This window comes from Ovis aries, chromosome 5 (genome assembly GCF_016772045.2).
Source record: "Ovis aries strain OAR_USU_Benz2616 breed Rambouillet chromosome 5, ARS-UI_Ramb_v3.0, whole genome shotgun sequence".
Taxonomy (NCBI): domain Eukaryota; kingdom Metazoa; phylum Chordata; class Mammalia; order Artiodactyla; family Bovidae; genus Ovis; species Ovis aries.
Genome location: NC_056058.1, coordinates 38846724 through 38863892, shown reverse-complemented (window position 1 = coordinate 38863892; position 17169 = coordinate 38846724). Strand labels below are relative to the sequence as shown.

General features: G+C 37.4%; 1 protein-coding gene across 1 annotated transcript; it reads right to left on the bottom strand.

Moving 5' to 3' along the window:
- Positions 1-686: 686 nt before the first annotated feature.
- LOC101109535 (olfactory receptor 6F1) lies at positions 687-1613 on the bottom strand. The gene has a single exon (XM_042251019.1). The coding sequence runs from the start codon at positions 1611-1613 to the stop codon at positions 687-689; it is 927 nt and encodes a 308-aa protein (XP_042106953.1).
- Between the last annotated feature and the right edge of the window lie 15556 nt (positions 1614-17169).

The window sequence follows — 17169 nt, the reverse complement described above, 5'->3', positions numbered from 1 at the left end:
CATTTAACCTTGGTGACTTACTAACAGAATTCTTTAGCATTTTCAAGACAAACATTTTGTGGTGTAAGAAACATTTGCAGTTTTGTCGCCATTTAACTTTTAACATCACTTGCTTATTTGAATGTTTTTGTTCACTATCCTTGTTAAACAAAGATCTCACATTATAATTATCAACTTTTATATGTACATATTTTACTATATGTTATCCAAAAAATCATGTGTTGAAATAATTGCACACTATGATTTCAATTATCCTTCTATTTATTTAACCTTTTCCTATTTCACAAACATATTTTAAAAGTTTTCACTTTTCACATATTTCATCAAAGCTATTTTAAAAGGGAGAAGAATTTAAAGTTTACTCAATAAAACACCCTTCTTATTGACTATTACACCTCATTTTATAAATGAAATCCAAGGATAAACCTAATTCAGTATATAAAGATATTTTTCTTAAAGAATGTCCAGTTTGCTTATTCCAAGAACTTCCATTCCTATCACATATGAGAAAGTAGCACAAGTATATACAGGTTTTGAAATTTAATTGATTTTTTTTCTGTTTTTTTTTTTTTTTTCCCCTCCTCTCCTTACATCAAGAAAGATTCGCCTTTTTCTCCATATTCTCACTTGGAACCCCTGAACAGATATGGAGACAATTGACAGAGGTCTGTTTTGTTGGAAGCAGCTTATTTTCCTTTACATTTCTTTAGCAGAGTTTCTCTTACTTCCTTGTTACGGAGAGTGTAGATGAAGGGATTAAGAACTGGAGTTACCACGGTGTTCAAGACATGAACAGCTTTGGTCAGATTCAGAGCCTCTTTAATGGAGGTGCGGACATGAAGGAAGATTGTAGAGCCGTACCAGATGAGTACCACTGTAAGATGCGAGGAGCACGTGGAGAAGGCTTTGCTTCTGCCCTGGGCGGAGGGAATCCTGAAGATGGTGCTGATGATGTAGACATAGGAGACAAGGGTGATAAGGCAAGAACTTAGGATGACCACAAAAGCAATCACAAAGCTTACAAGTTCCACTGGCCGTGTGCTGGTACAGGCCAGAGCAATCCAAGGTGCAATGTCACAAAAGAAGTGGTTGATAGTGTGGGGCCCACAGAAGGTCAGGCTGCTGATGAGGGCTGTGGGAACTGCAATGGCCAGGAAACCACAGACCCAGGAGCCCAGAGCCAGCTGCATTGAGAGAAGGCTGTTCATGATAGTCCCATAGTGTAAAGGATAGCAGATGGCCAAATAACGGTCATAAGCCATGGCTGCCAGGAGGAAGTACTCTGTGCAGCCCAATGAGAAAACAAGGTACATCTGCAAAAGACAGCTGGTAAATGATATGCTTTGGCTTCTCCCCAGTAGAATGGCCAGGGCTTTGGGGACTGCAGCTGTGGTATACCAAATCTCCAGGAAAGAGAGATTGCTTAGAAAGAAGTACATGGGGGTGTGTAGCTGGTGGGAAGTACTCACCAATATCAATATAGCCATGTTACCACCAACTGTGAGGATGTACATAATCAAAAAAAGCATGAAAAGAGAGAGCTGAAGGATCTGGGAGCCAGGAAAGCCCAATAGGAGAAAGTCCTGGGGAAGAGTTTCATTGTCTGTGTTCATAGAAAAACACAGACCCCCATATGGAGGTCTTTAACTCAATCAGGCAGTTCTAGAAAAATAAAAAGAAATGCACTCATGAAAGTGCTTCAGTACTTGAATGCATACTGACAAACTAACATCTGTTAAGTGCCTGCTCTGTGCTTGGAGCTATGCATGATTAGTATCAGTTAATTAAGTAGAGAGTTGTGCATTTATAACGAATTAACAGACAGTACAAATAATGTTAGCAATTTTGCAAAGATTTCATCTATGGTTACACTTCAGATCCAAGATTCAAATCTAGTCTTGCTGCTTTAATCATTCCTGTTCTAACCAGGTCACAGATTACTGGTTCACAGATTACATCCACAGATAACATCTAAACACAGGAAGAGCTGAGCATTTCATGCAGACTCAGTTCAATACTTTGTTACTAAACTCTTTGTCACAGTCCTTAAATGAAATTATGTACTTTATCTTTGTTGAGAAATAGGCCTCTCAAATGTAGATTCTAGACACTTTCATATCTGACAGTTATAGTTTCTGAATTGATCTTTATATATATATGCTCTGAACTCAAAAATAATGTCTAGAAACAAACTGTAAGAATTTAAGAAATAGTTTCAAATTCTCCAATCTTAATCATTTCATGTTTAAATTTGTGTTATATTATTCACATCAAAAAATTTCCATATTAAACAATGAACTTAAGGCAATTTCTTCCTGCATCTAGGATTATTGTTATTCAGTTGCTATGTTGTGTCCAACTCTGCAACCTCAGAGAATGTAGCACGACAGGCTCCCCTGTCCTCTGCTACCCTTATTTGGAAGTGAATGAACAGCTGAAAAGCAGAAAATCATTTTGAAGCTAGTTTTTTTTCTTTTTTTCCTTTTTGTATACTTGTAACTTATTTTTAAATGCTTTGTTTGAGGATGAACCCTATAAATTAGAAGATCAATTGGAAAGCTAAAACTGTCATTCAGGTCATAAGAACCTACATCTGAGTGCAGTTTATTGCACAAAGTGAACTTTGGTGTCTTCAGTCTCTGAGAAGTCTCTGTGAAGGAATGTTTTCTCTCTCTGTCCTCAAGTATCCAGTCTTACACTCTTACACTCCAATAACAAATGTCATCTCTTCCATAAATCTCAGCAGATTTATTATATGTGTAAACAAGGCAGAAAGGGACTTCAATGTCACTTATAGCAGTGATCTTAAGTTCTAATGGGTACATCAATCATTTGAGGGGGATATCAAAATAGAGATTACAAATCAGTCACCTGTGGTGGGGACTGTGATTTTGCATTTCACACAAATTTCCAGAAAGTGTCACTGCTGCTTGGAGATCCTACTCTGCTGAGGAAGGAACTAGCTTCCTTTTAATTTTGTAAATAAAGTAAAGATCAGGGAGATGACATGACTTTCCCAAGTTTTGCTTGGTTGAGTAGTAAAAGCCCTAAATTATTACATATTTAATTATCCTAGTAAAGAAAAATATATCTTAGTTTAGACATTGAGGGGTTAGATAGAGAAATAAAGACTACAAAGAAACGTTCATGGCAATAAATGCTAAATAATGGTTTTCACAAATTTCTTAAAGTAATATGTTCCAACATCTGTATCACTTGCAGCCAACTAATAGAGTTAACAATATTTTCTAGTTCAAAGTACCTATGGATGTCTTTGGTATTAGTCAGCTGTTTTTCTTTAAACAGTAGTCAAGGACTCACTAGGTAACTATAAACTCATAATAATAGCCAATAGTAGCAAACACATAGTGAATGCTTATTTGGCAGTCACTAGCCAACTGTCCGGGCTTCCTTCATAGCTCAGTTGGTAAAGAATCTACCTGCACCTCAGGAGACCCAGGTTCGATTTCTGGGTCTAGAAGAGCCCCTGGAGAAGGGATAGGCTACCCATTCCAGTATTCTTGGACTTCCCTTGTGGCTCAGCTGTTTAAGAATCTGCCTGCAATGTGGGAGACCTGGGTTTTATCTTTGGGTTGGGATGATCCCCTGGAGAAGGGATAGGCTACCCACTCCAGTATTCTGGCCTGGAGAATTCCATAGACTGTATAGCCCATGGGGTACCAGAGTAGGACATGACTTTCACTTTCAGCCAACTGTCTAATATGATCTTTGTAAATACTATTATTTTATTTTATTGTTATCTTACTAGTTTTACAGATGAGAAAATTGAAACACAAAGAAGCTAGAGAAGCTGTCTAAAGAGGTGCTGTGATTATCAATTCTACAGGTTCAGTCCCAGAGCCACAGCACTTTGGACCTGCTGCTTTCAAAGACATTTTAAAAGATAGACATTTGATTGGAAAATGCAAAAGAATGATATTTTAATTCATGTTCAAATAGGAATAACTACTGGATATGTAAAATGGAAATAGGGCAAAGCTATTTCTAAAATCTATTAGTATGAAGTTATGGTATTTTCACCAACTCGATAAACATGAGTTTGAGCAAGCTCCTGGAGTTGGTGATGGACAGGGAAGCCTGGCATGCTGCAATCCATGGTGTCACAAAGAGTCAGACATGGCTGAATGACACAACTGAACTGAAGTGAAAAATGTAAAAATAATATAAACAAAATAATTATATTTATCATTTTCCAAATTTAAGAATTAATTTGATAACTGAAAATTAAAGCATACATAGAATACCTATTACCACATTATGAAATGTCATTTTCAAGTTTTACTTTCAGTTATATTGCTGAATTGGTCAGACACAATGAATTAATGATATTTTCTTAAAGTAAGTGATCATCACACCCTACATTTTAAAACCTTGTATGTATTGCTCTATATTTGAATAATTTTAGTATTAATTCTAAGATGACCTACTTGGGACTTTATGCAGATGACTTCAGAGTTTTTAAAAAATTAGAGATATTAATATTCTGATTTACTGGCTTTAAATAAATTATGTATTATTCAAAATTAAACAACAGTTGGATCTTTTATAAGAAAAATATTAAATTATTAACAATTTACTAGCTGATTCAAAAAGTAATTTTAATTTTTTACATTTGGAAAATGACTTTGCATACATAAGACTTTTATTCCACAAGCATGCACTATTTTAACAAAAATGAATACATTTATGTTGTTTCTGAACCATAGGAGATTTGAGGTATTTATTAAATGCTACAAAGGGCACATTATAAACCAAAATTTTGTGGCAACAAATTGACTAGAGCATAATGAACACAGAATCACCTTGTTTACTTACCCAGTTCCAATTCTTTCTGCCATAAATTGTCTTTCAATTTTATATTTTCTCTGTTTTTTATTACACAATTGTTTTATTTAAAAATATTGTATTTAAGTTTAGCAATTCTCTCTATTCCCCTTTATTCTTTTTTCATCTTATTTTATTGTACACTTTTTTCTTTTAATAGTTATTACTTTTGATTAACTCAATTTTCCATAGTCCTTTAAACTTGTTCTCAGTTGAAATTCTTATATTTCCTTTTCTATTTCTTTCTAATTCTGTAGTGTCTTAGTTACATTCAACTGTCCTTTAGTGTTTTACATTTTCTCCCTCTCACACTTCCTCCTAATAAGTTCTATACTAAAAACAACTTGCTATTAAGTAAATTCTTAAGTGATCATGAACCTTCTGGGGAAAAGTAACGTAAATTCTCTTGGGTACTTATGGCTAGCTCAAGAAGACATAATCTTCTGTTAGATCTTTCTAAATAGATGGGGTGGTATCACTCATACGTGGAATCAAAAAGATAATACAAATGAATATATATGTAAACAGGTGATCCTAGTGGTAAAGAATCTGTCTGCCAATGGGGGAGACATGAGAAAGGTGGATTCGATCATTGGGTTGAGAAGATCCCCTGGAGAACCAAATGGCAACCCACTTTAGTATTCTTGCCATGGACAGAGGAGCCTGGCAGGCTACAGTCCATGGGGCCACAGGGAGTGGAATGCCACTGCACAAACAGTCTTGCTATGTTATCAGAAAGACTCACATATTGAAAAATAAAACTCTGGTTACCAAAGGTGAGAAAAAGTGGGGACGGACAAATTAGGGATATAGGATTAATGAACACAAACTCCAATGTATTAAATAGATAAGCAGCAAGGATATACTATATAAGACAGGAAATTACAGCCATCATCTTGTAACGACTTATAATGGAGTAGGGTAGTAGCATTGGCTGCTCAGTCGAGTCTGACTGTGACCTCGTGAGCTATATATAGCCCACCATGCTCCTCTATATGTGGGATTCTCCAGGCAAGAGTACTGGAGTGGGTTGCCATTTTCTTCTCCAAGGGATCTTCTTGACCCAAGGGTTAAACCCAGGTCTCCTGCACTGCAGGCAGATTCTTTACTGTCTGAACCACTAAGGAAGTATAATCTACAAAAATATTGAATCAAGATGCTGCATACCTGGAATTAACATAATATGCTAAATCAAATACACTTCATTAAAAATAAATGGGTGATTTTGGATTATTTTTAATCATTTGATTTAAAAAGCTAAATTATAAAATTACTTGCCCTAGAATCAAAATATTTCCTTAGATTTTAAATATGTTAATCTGGGTACTTTGTCTCACTGAGAGCTCCTAGAAAATGCAAATAAAGAATTTGTAAAAAAAAAAAAAAAAAAAAACCCCGAAAAAAAAGCCGAATTCAATTACATAAATCACCTTAACTTAAAAAATTAAATAACATAAAGCATAATGTAATGGGAAATTACAATGAAATCAAAATAAGAAAATTAAAAATCTTCCTGGCTGTTCATCACACTAAAATAGCTGGAAAATAAAAGGCCAGTTGCAAATATAACAATTTCACTAATAAATAAGTTGTATCTATAAAGTATTATAAAAACTTCCTTCTTTGAGTGATTAGAATTTCTCACTGAGAAATTTTCTTCTTAAAAATCAGGTTTTCAAAGATTTTGCTATTTTAAATTATACAGGTAAAAATGGAGTACGCCAACCTACTGGGAGTACCTTCTTCACTCTGATAAGGACAGACAATCCAACCTTCCAGCACAAATTCAGAGGCTCAGATAAGAAGTTTCTGGACACAAAATTCCTCATGTAAGTTAACTTTGTAGTTCCTAGAAAAATAACTTTTGAGCCTTGTTTACCATCTAGACATGATGTTGACTCTTTACATGGAGACTTGGTTTATAGGCACAAGTCTATAAAACCCTCCTCTTTTAAATTCCATCTTAACTTCTTCCTTTCCCCAAATCTATAATAACTCTCCATTTTTATTTTGTGCAATGACATACCACACAACCCCTATCATTTGTAGCCTCTGTTCTTGCAGTAATTTGATAAATCTGACTTTGCAGGATTACATGTGCTTACCTAGTGGCCTTTGGCTGATTGAGCTACGATAGAACTAAAGGAAGAAGGAAAATTTAAAAAATAAATAAATAAACAGATAAATCAATTAAATAGAGTTAGGATACCAGAAGGCAGAACTCTCATGCCTTGAGACGGTAACAGAATCCAACAACAAGAAGAAAGACTCCTCTTATTTCCTGGCAAAGGTTTCACACAAAGAAATATCAAGAGCTATGTCTGCTATAGCACTCCCCATAATTTTTGCCCACTGTAGAAGCATTCTCTTTCTTTTGCTGTCTGGGAACTTGCACATGGCTTGCCATAGTTGCAGACACGGAACTGCAATGATTTACTGATCCCGCTGCAGATATCTGGCAATCTATGCTAAGTCAGCAAAACACATGTCATGGCTTATCTACAGAAATATTCCATGAATCCTAAAATATTATTCACATAACCCTAAAATATTATTCATATTATTCACTTGCAAGCTTACAAATTGTCTTAAACAATTGAATTGCAGACAGAGTGTGGGACGTCACAGAGGGCAAGCTTGGCCTTGCAATGTGGTGTGTTTAGCTTTTAAGAGCTGGGTAATTTCATAGGGCATTGACTGACAGGATTATTTCAACTATTTGGGGAAGGGGGCAGAGATCTCCAGAAATTGGACCACCACCCATTTTTTGGTCTTTGATAGTCTTGCAACTGCCATCGTTCCTCTGGGTGTGTCATTTAGCTTGCTGATGTGTTACAATGAGGGTATATTGAAGATCAAAGCCTATCCAAAGTTGACTAGTCAGCCATCTTGGGCCCATTTGATTCTAATTAGTTTATGTTGTGCACTTGGGTTATGTTATTCTTTCAAAGGTTGTGCTCTGCCCCTTCCCTCCTGTTTCAAAGTATAAAAAATAATGTATATGATGGGGAGCAGAATTTGTCACTCTAAAATATGCCACTTTGACCTAAGGAGTATTTTGAGCTAAAAGGAATCAAACTGTAACAGATTCAGGAAGATCTGTACTACTCTCTCATTTGCTTACATTTGCCTTGGAGATGGGACTTTTACCAGGAAGAAAGCTATTGATCAGAAATACCTTTTACCTAAGAAACTGTTCCACATAACAGGCAATCTTTGCTTTCCAAACATTGTCTCTGCCTCCCTGTGAATCCTGAAGATCACCTGGTATCCCCAAACCTTTACTCCTTTTTAAGGTGTTATTGGCTGCCTTTTGGATTCTTATATTTTTATAGGGGTCATGTATATAAAAAACCTGTTTATTTTTCTCAAGTTAATATGTTTTATGTTAATTTAATTATTAGACAAGCCAAAGAGTATAGAAAGGAGAAAAAAAAACTTTTCTGCTCCTACATATTATTGTTTTTCAGTTGCTAAGTCATATCCAGCTCTTTGTGACCCTGTGAACTGCAGCAGGCCAGGCTTCATTATTTTTCACCATCACCTGGAGTTTGCTCAGATTCATATCCACAGAGTCAGTGATGCCATCCAACAATCTCATCCTCTCTCATCCCCTTCTCCTCCTGCCTTCAACCTTTCCCAGCATCAAGCTCTTTTCCAATGAGGTGGCTCTTCCTAAAGTACTGGAGTTTCAACTTCAGCATCAGTCCTTCCAATAAATATTCAGGGTTGATTTCCTTTATAATTAACTGGTCTGATCTCCTTGCAGACACGAAATTAAAAGATGCTTGCATGCTCCTTGAGAGAAAAGTTATGACCAACCTAGATAGCATATTAAAAAGCAGAGACATTACTTTGCCAATAAAGGTCCATTTAGTCAAAGCTATGGTTTTTCCAGAGGTCATGTACAGATGTGAGAGTCGGACTATAAAGAAAGCTGAGCATCAAAGAACTGATGCTTTTGAATTGTGGTGTTGGAGAAGACTCTTGAGAGTCCTTTGGACTCTCAAAAAGATCCAACAAGTCCATCCTAAAGGAAATCAACCCTGAATGTTCATTGGAAGCCTGATGCTGAAACTGAAACTCCAATATTTTGGCCACCTGATGCAAAGAACTGACTCATTTGAAAAGACCCTGATGCTGGGAAAGATTGAGGGCAGGAGGAGAAGGGGACAACAGAGGATGAGATGGTTGGATGGAATGAAATGAAAACTGATCTTTTCTAGTCCTGCAGTCAGTGCTGAATTTTCCAATTCACCAACATATTGAGTGCAGCATTTTAACAGCATGGACATTAGTTTGAGTAAGCTCCAGGAGTTGGTGATGGACACAGAAGCCTGAAGTGGCACAGTCCACAGGGTTGCAAAGAGTCGGACATGATTGAGCAACTGAACTGAACTGAACTGATTTCCTTGCTGTCCAAGGGACTCTCAAGTGTCTTCTCCAACACCACAATTTGAAAGTATCAGTTCTTGATTGCTCAGCCTTCTTTATAGTCCAAATCTCATAACCATATATGACTACTGGAAAAACCATAGCTTTGACTATATGGACTTTTGTTGGCAAAGTGATGTCTCTGCTTTTTAATATGCTGTCTACGTTTCTCATAGCTTTCCTTTCAACGAGTAAACATCTTTTAATCTCATGACTACAGTTACCATCCATAGCGATTTTGGAGCCGCCAAAAATAAAGTCTGACTGTTTCCACTGTTCCCCCATCTATTTCCCACTTACATCAAATAAAATAGACATTAAAATAAAGACTAATATAAAAGACAAACTAAGGGCACTACACGATGATAAAGGGATCAATTCAAGAAGAAGCTATAACAAGTGTAAATATGTGTACACCCAATATATGAGTACCTAAATATATAAGGCAAATGTTAGCAAGCATAAGGAGAAGTTGACAATAGCACAATAATAGTAGAGGACTTTAATACCCCACTTACATTGATGGACAGATTACCCAGACAAAGCTGGGAAAGATTGAAGGCAGGAGGAGAAGGGAATTACAGAGGACAAGATGGTTGGATGTCACCACTGATTCAATGGGCATGAGTTTGAGCAGGCTCTAGGAGATGGTGAAGGACAGGGAAGCTTGGCGTGCTGCAGTCCATGAAGCCACAAAGAGTCAGATACAACTGAGCAACAGAACAACAACAACAACTCAGACACAAAATCAGTACGAAAACACTGGTCTTAACAACACATTAGAGAAAGTAGACTCAATTTATATATGTCATTTATATTTGCCTTCTATATTTAGGTGTTCATGTGTGGGGTGCAGTAAAGAACCTTCCTGCAATGCAGGAGACCTGGTTTCAATCCCTGGGTCAGGAAAATCCCCTGGAGGAGGGCATGGCAACCCACTCCAGTATTCTTGCCTAGAGAATCCCATGGGTGGATGAGGCTGCTGTGCTGTAGTTCATAGGGTCACAAAGAGTCATAAACAACTGAAGAGACTGAGCAGCAGACAGCAGCAGCATGTTGAGTGCATATATTTACACTTACTTTATCTTCTACTCAAACTGATCCCTGTATCATTATGTAGTGCCCTTATTTGTTTTTTAAACAGTCTTTATCTTAATGTCTGTTTTGTATGATGTAAGTTTATATGGCCTTCCCTGGTGTCTCTCCTGCAATTTAAGAGACCTGGGCTTGATCCCTGGGTGGGGAAGATCCCCTAGAGGAGGGCATGGCAACTCACACCAGTAGTCTTGCCTGGAGAATCCCATGACAGAGGAGCTTGTTGGGCTGCAGTCGAGATGGCCACAGAGAATAGGACATGACTCAGTGACTAACACACACACACACACACACACACACACACACACTCACATACATATACATAGAGAGAGAAAAAAAACATTTCATCTGATAGCAGAAGAATATACATTCTTTTCTTTTCAAGTACACATGAAATATTTTCCAGGACAGATAATGTGGTAGCCACAAAATATGCCTCAGAAAAATTTTAGAAAATTGGAATCATATTAATCATCTTTTTTTACCGCAACACAATGAGATTAGCAATAAAGCACAAGGGGAAAAGATCGCTGGGAGAAATATCAATAACCTCAGATATGCAGATGACACCACCCTTATGGCAGAAAGTGAAGAGGAACTAAAAAGCCTCTTGATGAAAGTGAAAGAGGAGAGCGAAAAAGTTGGCTTAAAGCTCAACATTCAGAAAACAAAGATCATGGCATCCGGTCCCATCACTTCATGGGAAATAGATGGGAAAACAGTGGAAACAGTGTCAGACTTTATATTTTGGGGCTCCAAAATCACTGCAGATGGTGAGTGCAGCCATGAAATTAAAAGATGCTTACTCCTTGGAAGAAAAGTTATGACCAACCTAGATAGCATATTGAAAAGCAGAGACATTACTTTGCCGACTAAGTTCTGTCTAGTCAAGGCTATGGTTTTTCCAGTGGTCATGTATGGATGTGAGAGTTGGACGGTGAAGAAGGCTGAGCACCAAGGAATTGATGCTTTTGAACTGTAGTGTTGGAGAAGACTCTTGAGAGTCCCTTGGACTGCAAGGAGATCCAATCAGTACATTCTGAAGGAGATCAACCCTGGGATTCCTTTGGAAGGAATGATGCTAAAGCTGAAACTCCAATACTTTGGCCACCTCATGAGACCAGTTGACTCATTGGAAAAGATTCTGATGCAGGGAGGGATTGGGGGCAGGAGGAGAAAGGGACGACAGAGGATGAGATGTCTGGATGGCATCACTGACTCGATGGACATGGGTTTGGGTGAACTCCGGGAGTTGGTGATGGGCAGGGAGGCCTGGCATGCTGCGATTCATGGGGTCACAAGGAGACACGATTGAGCGACTGAACTGAAATGAACTGAACTGAACAAGGGAAGAAAAAGAAAAAAATAGCTAAAAATAATATGATACTAAATAATCAAAGGATCACTGAGGAAATCAAAATGGAAGCCAAAATATAATTATTGACAAATTAAAATGAAACCACGATGAACTAAAATCAATAAGATGAACAAAAAGCAATTCCAGGAGGAAATTTTACAGCACTACAAACTTACCTCAGGTGACAAAAAAGATCTCAAATAGACGACTTTACACCCAAAGGAACTAGGGTAAAAAGAATAAAGAACAAAACCCAAAATTCAAAGAAGGAAAGAAATCATAAAAATTAAAGCAAATAAATGAAATAGAGGGAAAAAAATAGAAAAGATCAATGAAATTAAAAGCTGATTTTTTGAAAAGACAAACAAAACTGATAAACCTTTAGACAGACTCATCGATAAAAAAGAAAGAGGGCCCAAATTTAAAAATCAGAAATTTTTAAAAAAGTTATTATACAACTAACACCAGAAAAATGCAAAGTATCATAAAAGACTACAATGGACAAGTAACCAAAAGTAAATTTCTCATCTAGAAAAAGGAACACATTCTGAAAAAGGTAAAATCCAAAGACTGAATCAAGAATAAATAGAAAATATAAATTGACTAATTACCTACAAGCAAAATAAATCAGTAACTTTAAAAATTCCCCAAAATAAGAGTCTAGGACAAGATGGCTCTACAGGTGAATTCTACCAAACATTTCAAGGCATATTAACACCAATCTTCCTCAAACTATTTTAAAAAATTGCAGATGATGGAATACTTCTGAAGTAATTCTTTGAGGCCAACATCACCCTGATATCAAAAGAAAAGATATTACACAAAAGATTATAGGCCAGTATCATTGATTAAAAAATAGATGCCAAAACCACAATAAAATATTAGTAAGCCAAACCCAACAAAATAAAAAGAAAGATATGAGCATCTGAATGCAGAGTTCCAAAGAATAGCAAGGAAAGATAAGAAAGCCTTCCTCAGCAATCAATGCAAAGAAATAGAGGAAAACAACAGAACAGAATGGGAAAGACTGGAGATCTCTTCAAGAAAATTAGAGAAGCCAAGAGAACATTTCATGCAAAGATCGGCTCGATAAAGGACAGAAATTGTATGGACCTAAGAGAAGCAGAAGAGGTGGCAAGAATACATAGACGAACTGTACAAAAGAGATCTTCATGACCCAGATAGTCACGATGGTGTGATCACTCACCTCGAGCCAGACATCCTGGAATGTGAAGTCAAGTGGGCCTTAAAAAGCATCACTATGAGTCCAAAAGTCCTCTATACACATCTGTGTCTTTTTTGCTGTCTTGCATACAGGGTCATCATTGCCATCTATCTAAATTCCATATATATGTGTTAGTATACTGGAGAATGGCATTGAAACATGCATACTATCATGTAAGAATCGAATCGCCAATCTATGTCCAATGCAGGATACAGCATGCTTGGGGCTGATGCATGGGGATGACCCAGAGGGATGTTGTGGGGAGGAAGGTGGGAGGGGGGTTCATGTTTGGGAACGCATGTACACCTGTGGTGGATTCATGTCAAAGTATGGCAAAACCAATACAGCATTGTAAAGTAAAATAAAGTAAAAATAAAAATTTTTAAAAAAAATCACTATGAACAAAGCCAGTGGAGGTGATGGAATTCCAGTTAAGCTATTGCAAATCCTGAAAGATGATGCTGTGAAAGTGTTGCACTCAATATGCGAGCAAATTTGGAAAACAGCAGTGGCCGCAGGACTAAGGTCAGTTTTAATTCCAATTCCAAAGAAAGGCAATGCCAAAGAATACTCAAACTACCACACAATTGCACTCATCTCACACACTAGTAAAGTCATGCTCAAAATTCTCCAAGCAAGGCTTCAGCAATACGTGAACCATGAACTTCCAGATGTTCAAGCTGGATTTAGAAAAGGCAGAGGAATCAGAGATGAAATTGCCAACATCTGCTGGATCATGAAAAAAGCAAGAGATTTCCAGAAAACATCTATTTCTGCTTTATTGACTATGCAAAGCCTTTGACTGTGTGGATCACAATAAACTGGAAAATTCTGGGAGAGATGGGAATACCAGACCACCTGACCTGCCTCTTGAGAAATGTGTATGCAGATCAGGAAGCAACAGTTAGAACTGGACATAGAAAAACAGACTGGTTCCAAATAGGAAAAGGAGTATGCCAAGGCTTATATTGTCATCCTGCTTATTTAACTTCTAGGCAGAGTACATCATGAGAAATGCTGTGCTGAAGAAGCACAAGTTGGAATCAAGATTGCCAGGAGAAATATCAATAACCTCAAATATTCAGATGACACCACCCTTATGGCAGAAAGTGAAGAAGAACTAAAGAGTCTCTTGACGAAAGTGAAAGAGGAGAGTGAAAAAGTTGGCTTAAATCTCAACATTCAGAAAATGAAGATCATGGCATACGATCCTATCACTTCATGGGAAATAGATGGGAAACAGTGTCAGACTTTATTTTTCTGGGCTCCAAAATCACTGCTGATGGTGATTGCAGCCATGAAGTTAAAAGACCCTTACTCCTTGGAAGGAAAGTTATGACCAACCTAGATAGCATATTGAAAAGCAGAGACATTACTTTGCTAACAAAAATCTGTCTAGTCAAGGCTATGGTTTTTCCATTGGCCATGTATGGATGTGAGAGTTGGACTGTGAAGAAAGCTGAGCACCAAAGAACTGATGCTTTTGAACTGTGGTGTTGGAGAAGACTCTTGTGAGTCCCTTGGACTGAAAGGAGATTCAACCAGTCCATTCTAAAGGAGGTCAGTCCTGGGTGTTCTTTGGAAGGAATGATGCTAAAGCTGAAACTCCAGTACTTTGACCACCTCATGAGAAGAGTTGACTCATTGGAAAAGACTCTGATGCTGGGAGTAATTGAGGGCAGGAAGAGAAGGGGACAACAGTGGATGAGATGGATGGATGGCATCACCGACTCGATGGACGTGAGTTTGAGTGAGCTCCAGGAGTTGGTGATGGACAGGGAGGCCTGGCGTGCTGCAACTCACGCGGTTGTAAAGAGTCAGAGACAACTGAGCGACTGAACTGAACTGAACTGAAATCCAACAATGCATGAAAAGGCTCACACACCATGGATATGTGGCATTTATCTCAGTGATGCAAGAATTTTTCAACAATTGTGAAATACAATATTAACAAACTGAGAATTATAATAAAAACCTAATGACCATCTCAATAGATGCAGAAAAATCTTTTGACAAAAGTCAACATCAATTTATGATAAAAACTCTCCAGAAAGTGGGCAGACAGAATATACCTCAACATAATACAGGCTATATACAACAAATCTACAGCTGACATCATACTCAACAGAAAAAGCTGAAAGCATTTCCCATAAGATGAGAAGCCAGACAGAGACTGTCATCATTTTTGAATAAAATTATGTTTACTGACATAACCCTGGAAATCCTAGTCATAGCAATCAGAGAAGAAAAAGAAATAGAAGGAATCCAAGTTGGAAAGGAAGAGCTTAATATTGTCACTGTTTGCAGATGACATGATACAATAAATAGAAAATAACATGCCATCAGAAAACTACCAGAGCTGATCAATAAATCTGGTAACATTGCAGGATACAAAATTAACACACAGAACTCTATTGAATTTCCATGCACTATCAACTACCAGAAAGTGAATGGTATAAAATAGTGCAAGTATATACTGAATAATTATAAATGGAGTAGAATCTTTACAAATTGTGAATCACTGCGTTGTACATCTGTAACATATAATATAGTACAGAATTTATACTTCAAAAATGATAAATTATGTAATATAAATCTAAAAAGAAAATAAAGCTATATTAAGATAAAATTTTTAAAAATTATTTACCATCCAAAACTACACAAGAGAAAGTAACCAGGTGCAGTCATCTTATCAGAATACACATGCAGTAAGGTAAGTGACATTTTGACCTAAAGAGGAGTTGCCATAATAGCATCTTCCACAATGAGGATACCATAAAACAAGTACCTTGTGCACATAGTAGTTTAACTTTAAGTGGTGTATATGGTATTTTAAATCAAAAACTGAAGGACAGAGTGACAGCACTTTCAGCAAACAGAAAGACCATAATGCAAGCAAACAGGCAAGGACACAACTTGTTTTCTTCAGTGTTTGACTTTATAGTCTCCATCTATTGCCCTCCAAAGTGAAAGTGTGCCGGGAGCCACCGTGAGGAATCCCGCCCGTGGCAAAGGTCATGAGGAAGGAAGCCCAACAAAATGCAAAGGCGTGATCTGGCTTCAGGGGTTCCCCCTGGGTTTTCCTGAACATCTACCCCTAAAAACCAGAGTCTGCCTGCTTTATCGTACTGTGCTTTCCACTCTCCTGACATTCTCTGGAAAAAGTTAACTCAGGGCTTCAGTTAACAGTCTCCTGCATATAAAGAGAAGGTCTCGGTTTAAACCCCTTTGAAGGCTTTCTAACTTACCTAACCAGTCTGCCAGGACTTTTTACAACTTGTGAATTGTTTACCGCCCCCCAACCATGAGAGGCACAAAGCTTAAAGCATCTTAAAGATACAGAGCCCTTTCTAAAGGGCTAAAAATTATATTGGTGACAGGTTTCACTGTTGAGTCAATGACTGCTGCCAGGCCTCCATATCCTTTATCTTTTAGGCACCTGGGAGGATATTAATCAATGTAATCAGGATATAGAAAAAGGAATATAGTAGTTTTGATGTTAGCAACACTAGACTTTTGAGTTAATTACTTTTCTCTTTGTTATAAATCACTGTACTCATTTTCCTTGTTATAAATTGTTGTATCTTTGCTATGTAAGAATGTAACTTTATTTAGTGCTTTCTGACAGTGGCACCAGACTTTGGGAAGAACAATACTTTTAAGACAAATAAGTCTTCTGGTTGAAAAACCCTTATCAGAAAAGGGCCGTAAAATTTTAATTGGCCTTCTGGCCAGAAGATGATGTAAATCACCTAAGACTTGTGTATACAACTAGGTATGCAGAGAGAAAGCCTGGTCTCCATAAGAGTCAGGGCTGCTGACACTGCATAATTTTGTATTATCCATCGATCTCTATGTAAAGTCAAAAGTATATAAAGCCTTTCCAGACAATAGAGGATGGGTCAGTCATTGGAAAGACTGGTTTCCCCTGTGTCTTCTTTTCTTAATTTATTTTCTGGCTGAATTCCCATCTGAGGCATGGAGGCTCGCCATGTCTACTTACATGCCCTGGCTTCTAAGATCCATGAGAGAGGGAGCCCAAGGTGGGGCACCCTCTGCTATTCAAATGGGTACCAGTGGCCTAACGTAGATGGTGCAAATCTCTTGTCCTGAGGTTTTATTAGTTCTCCACATAAAGCAAGTTATTCAGCCTCTTTTCTCCACTAAATTTTCCCACTATACTATTTCTTCCTAATCTCTCTTATATTTCTAA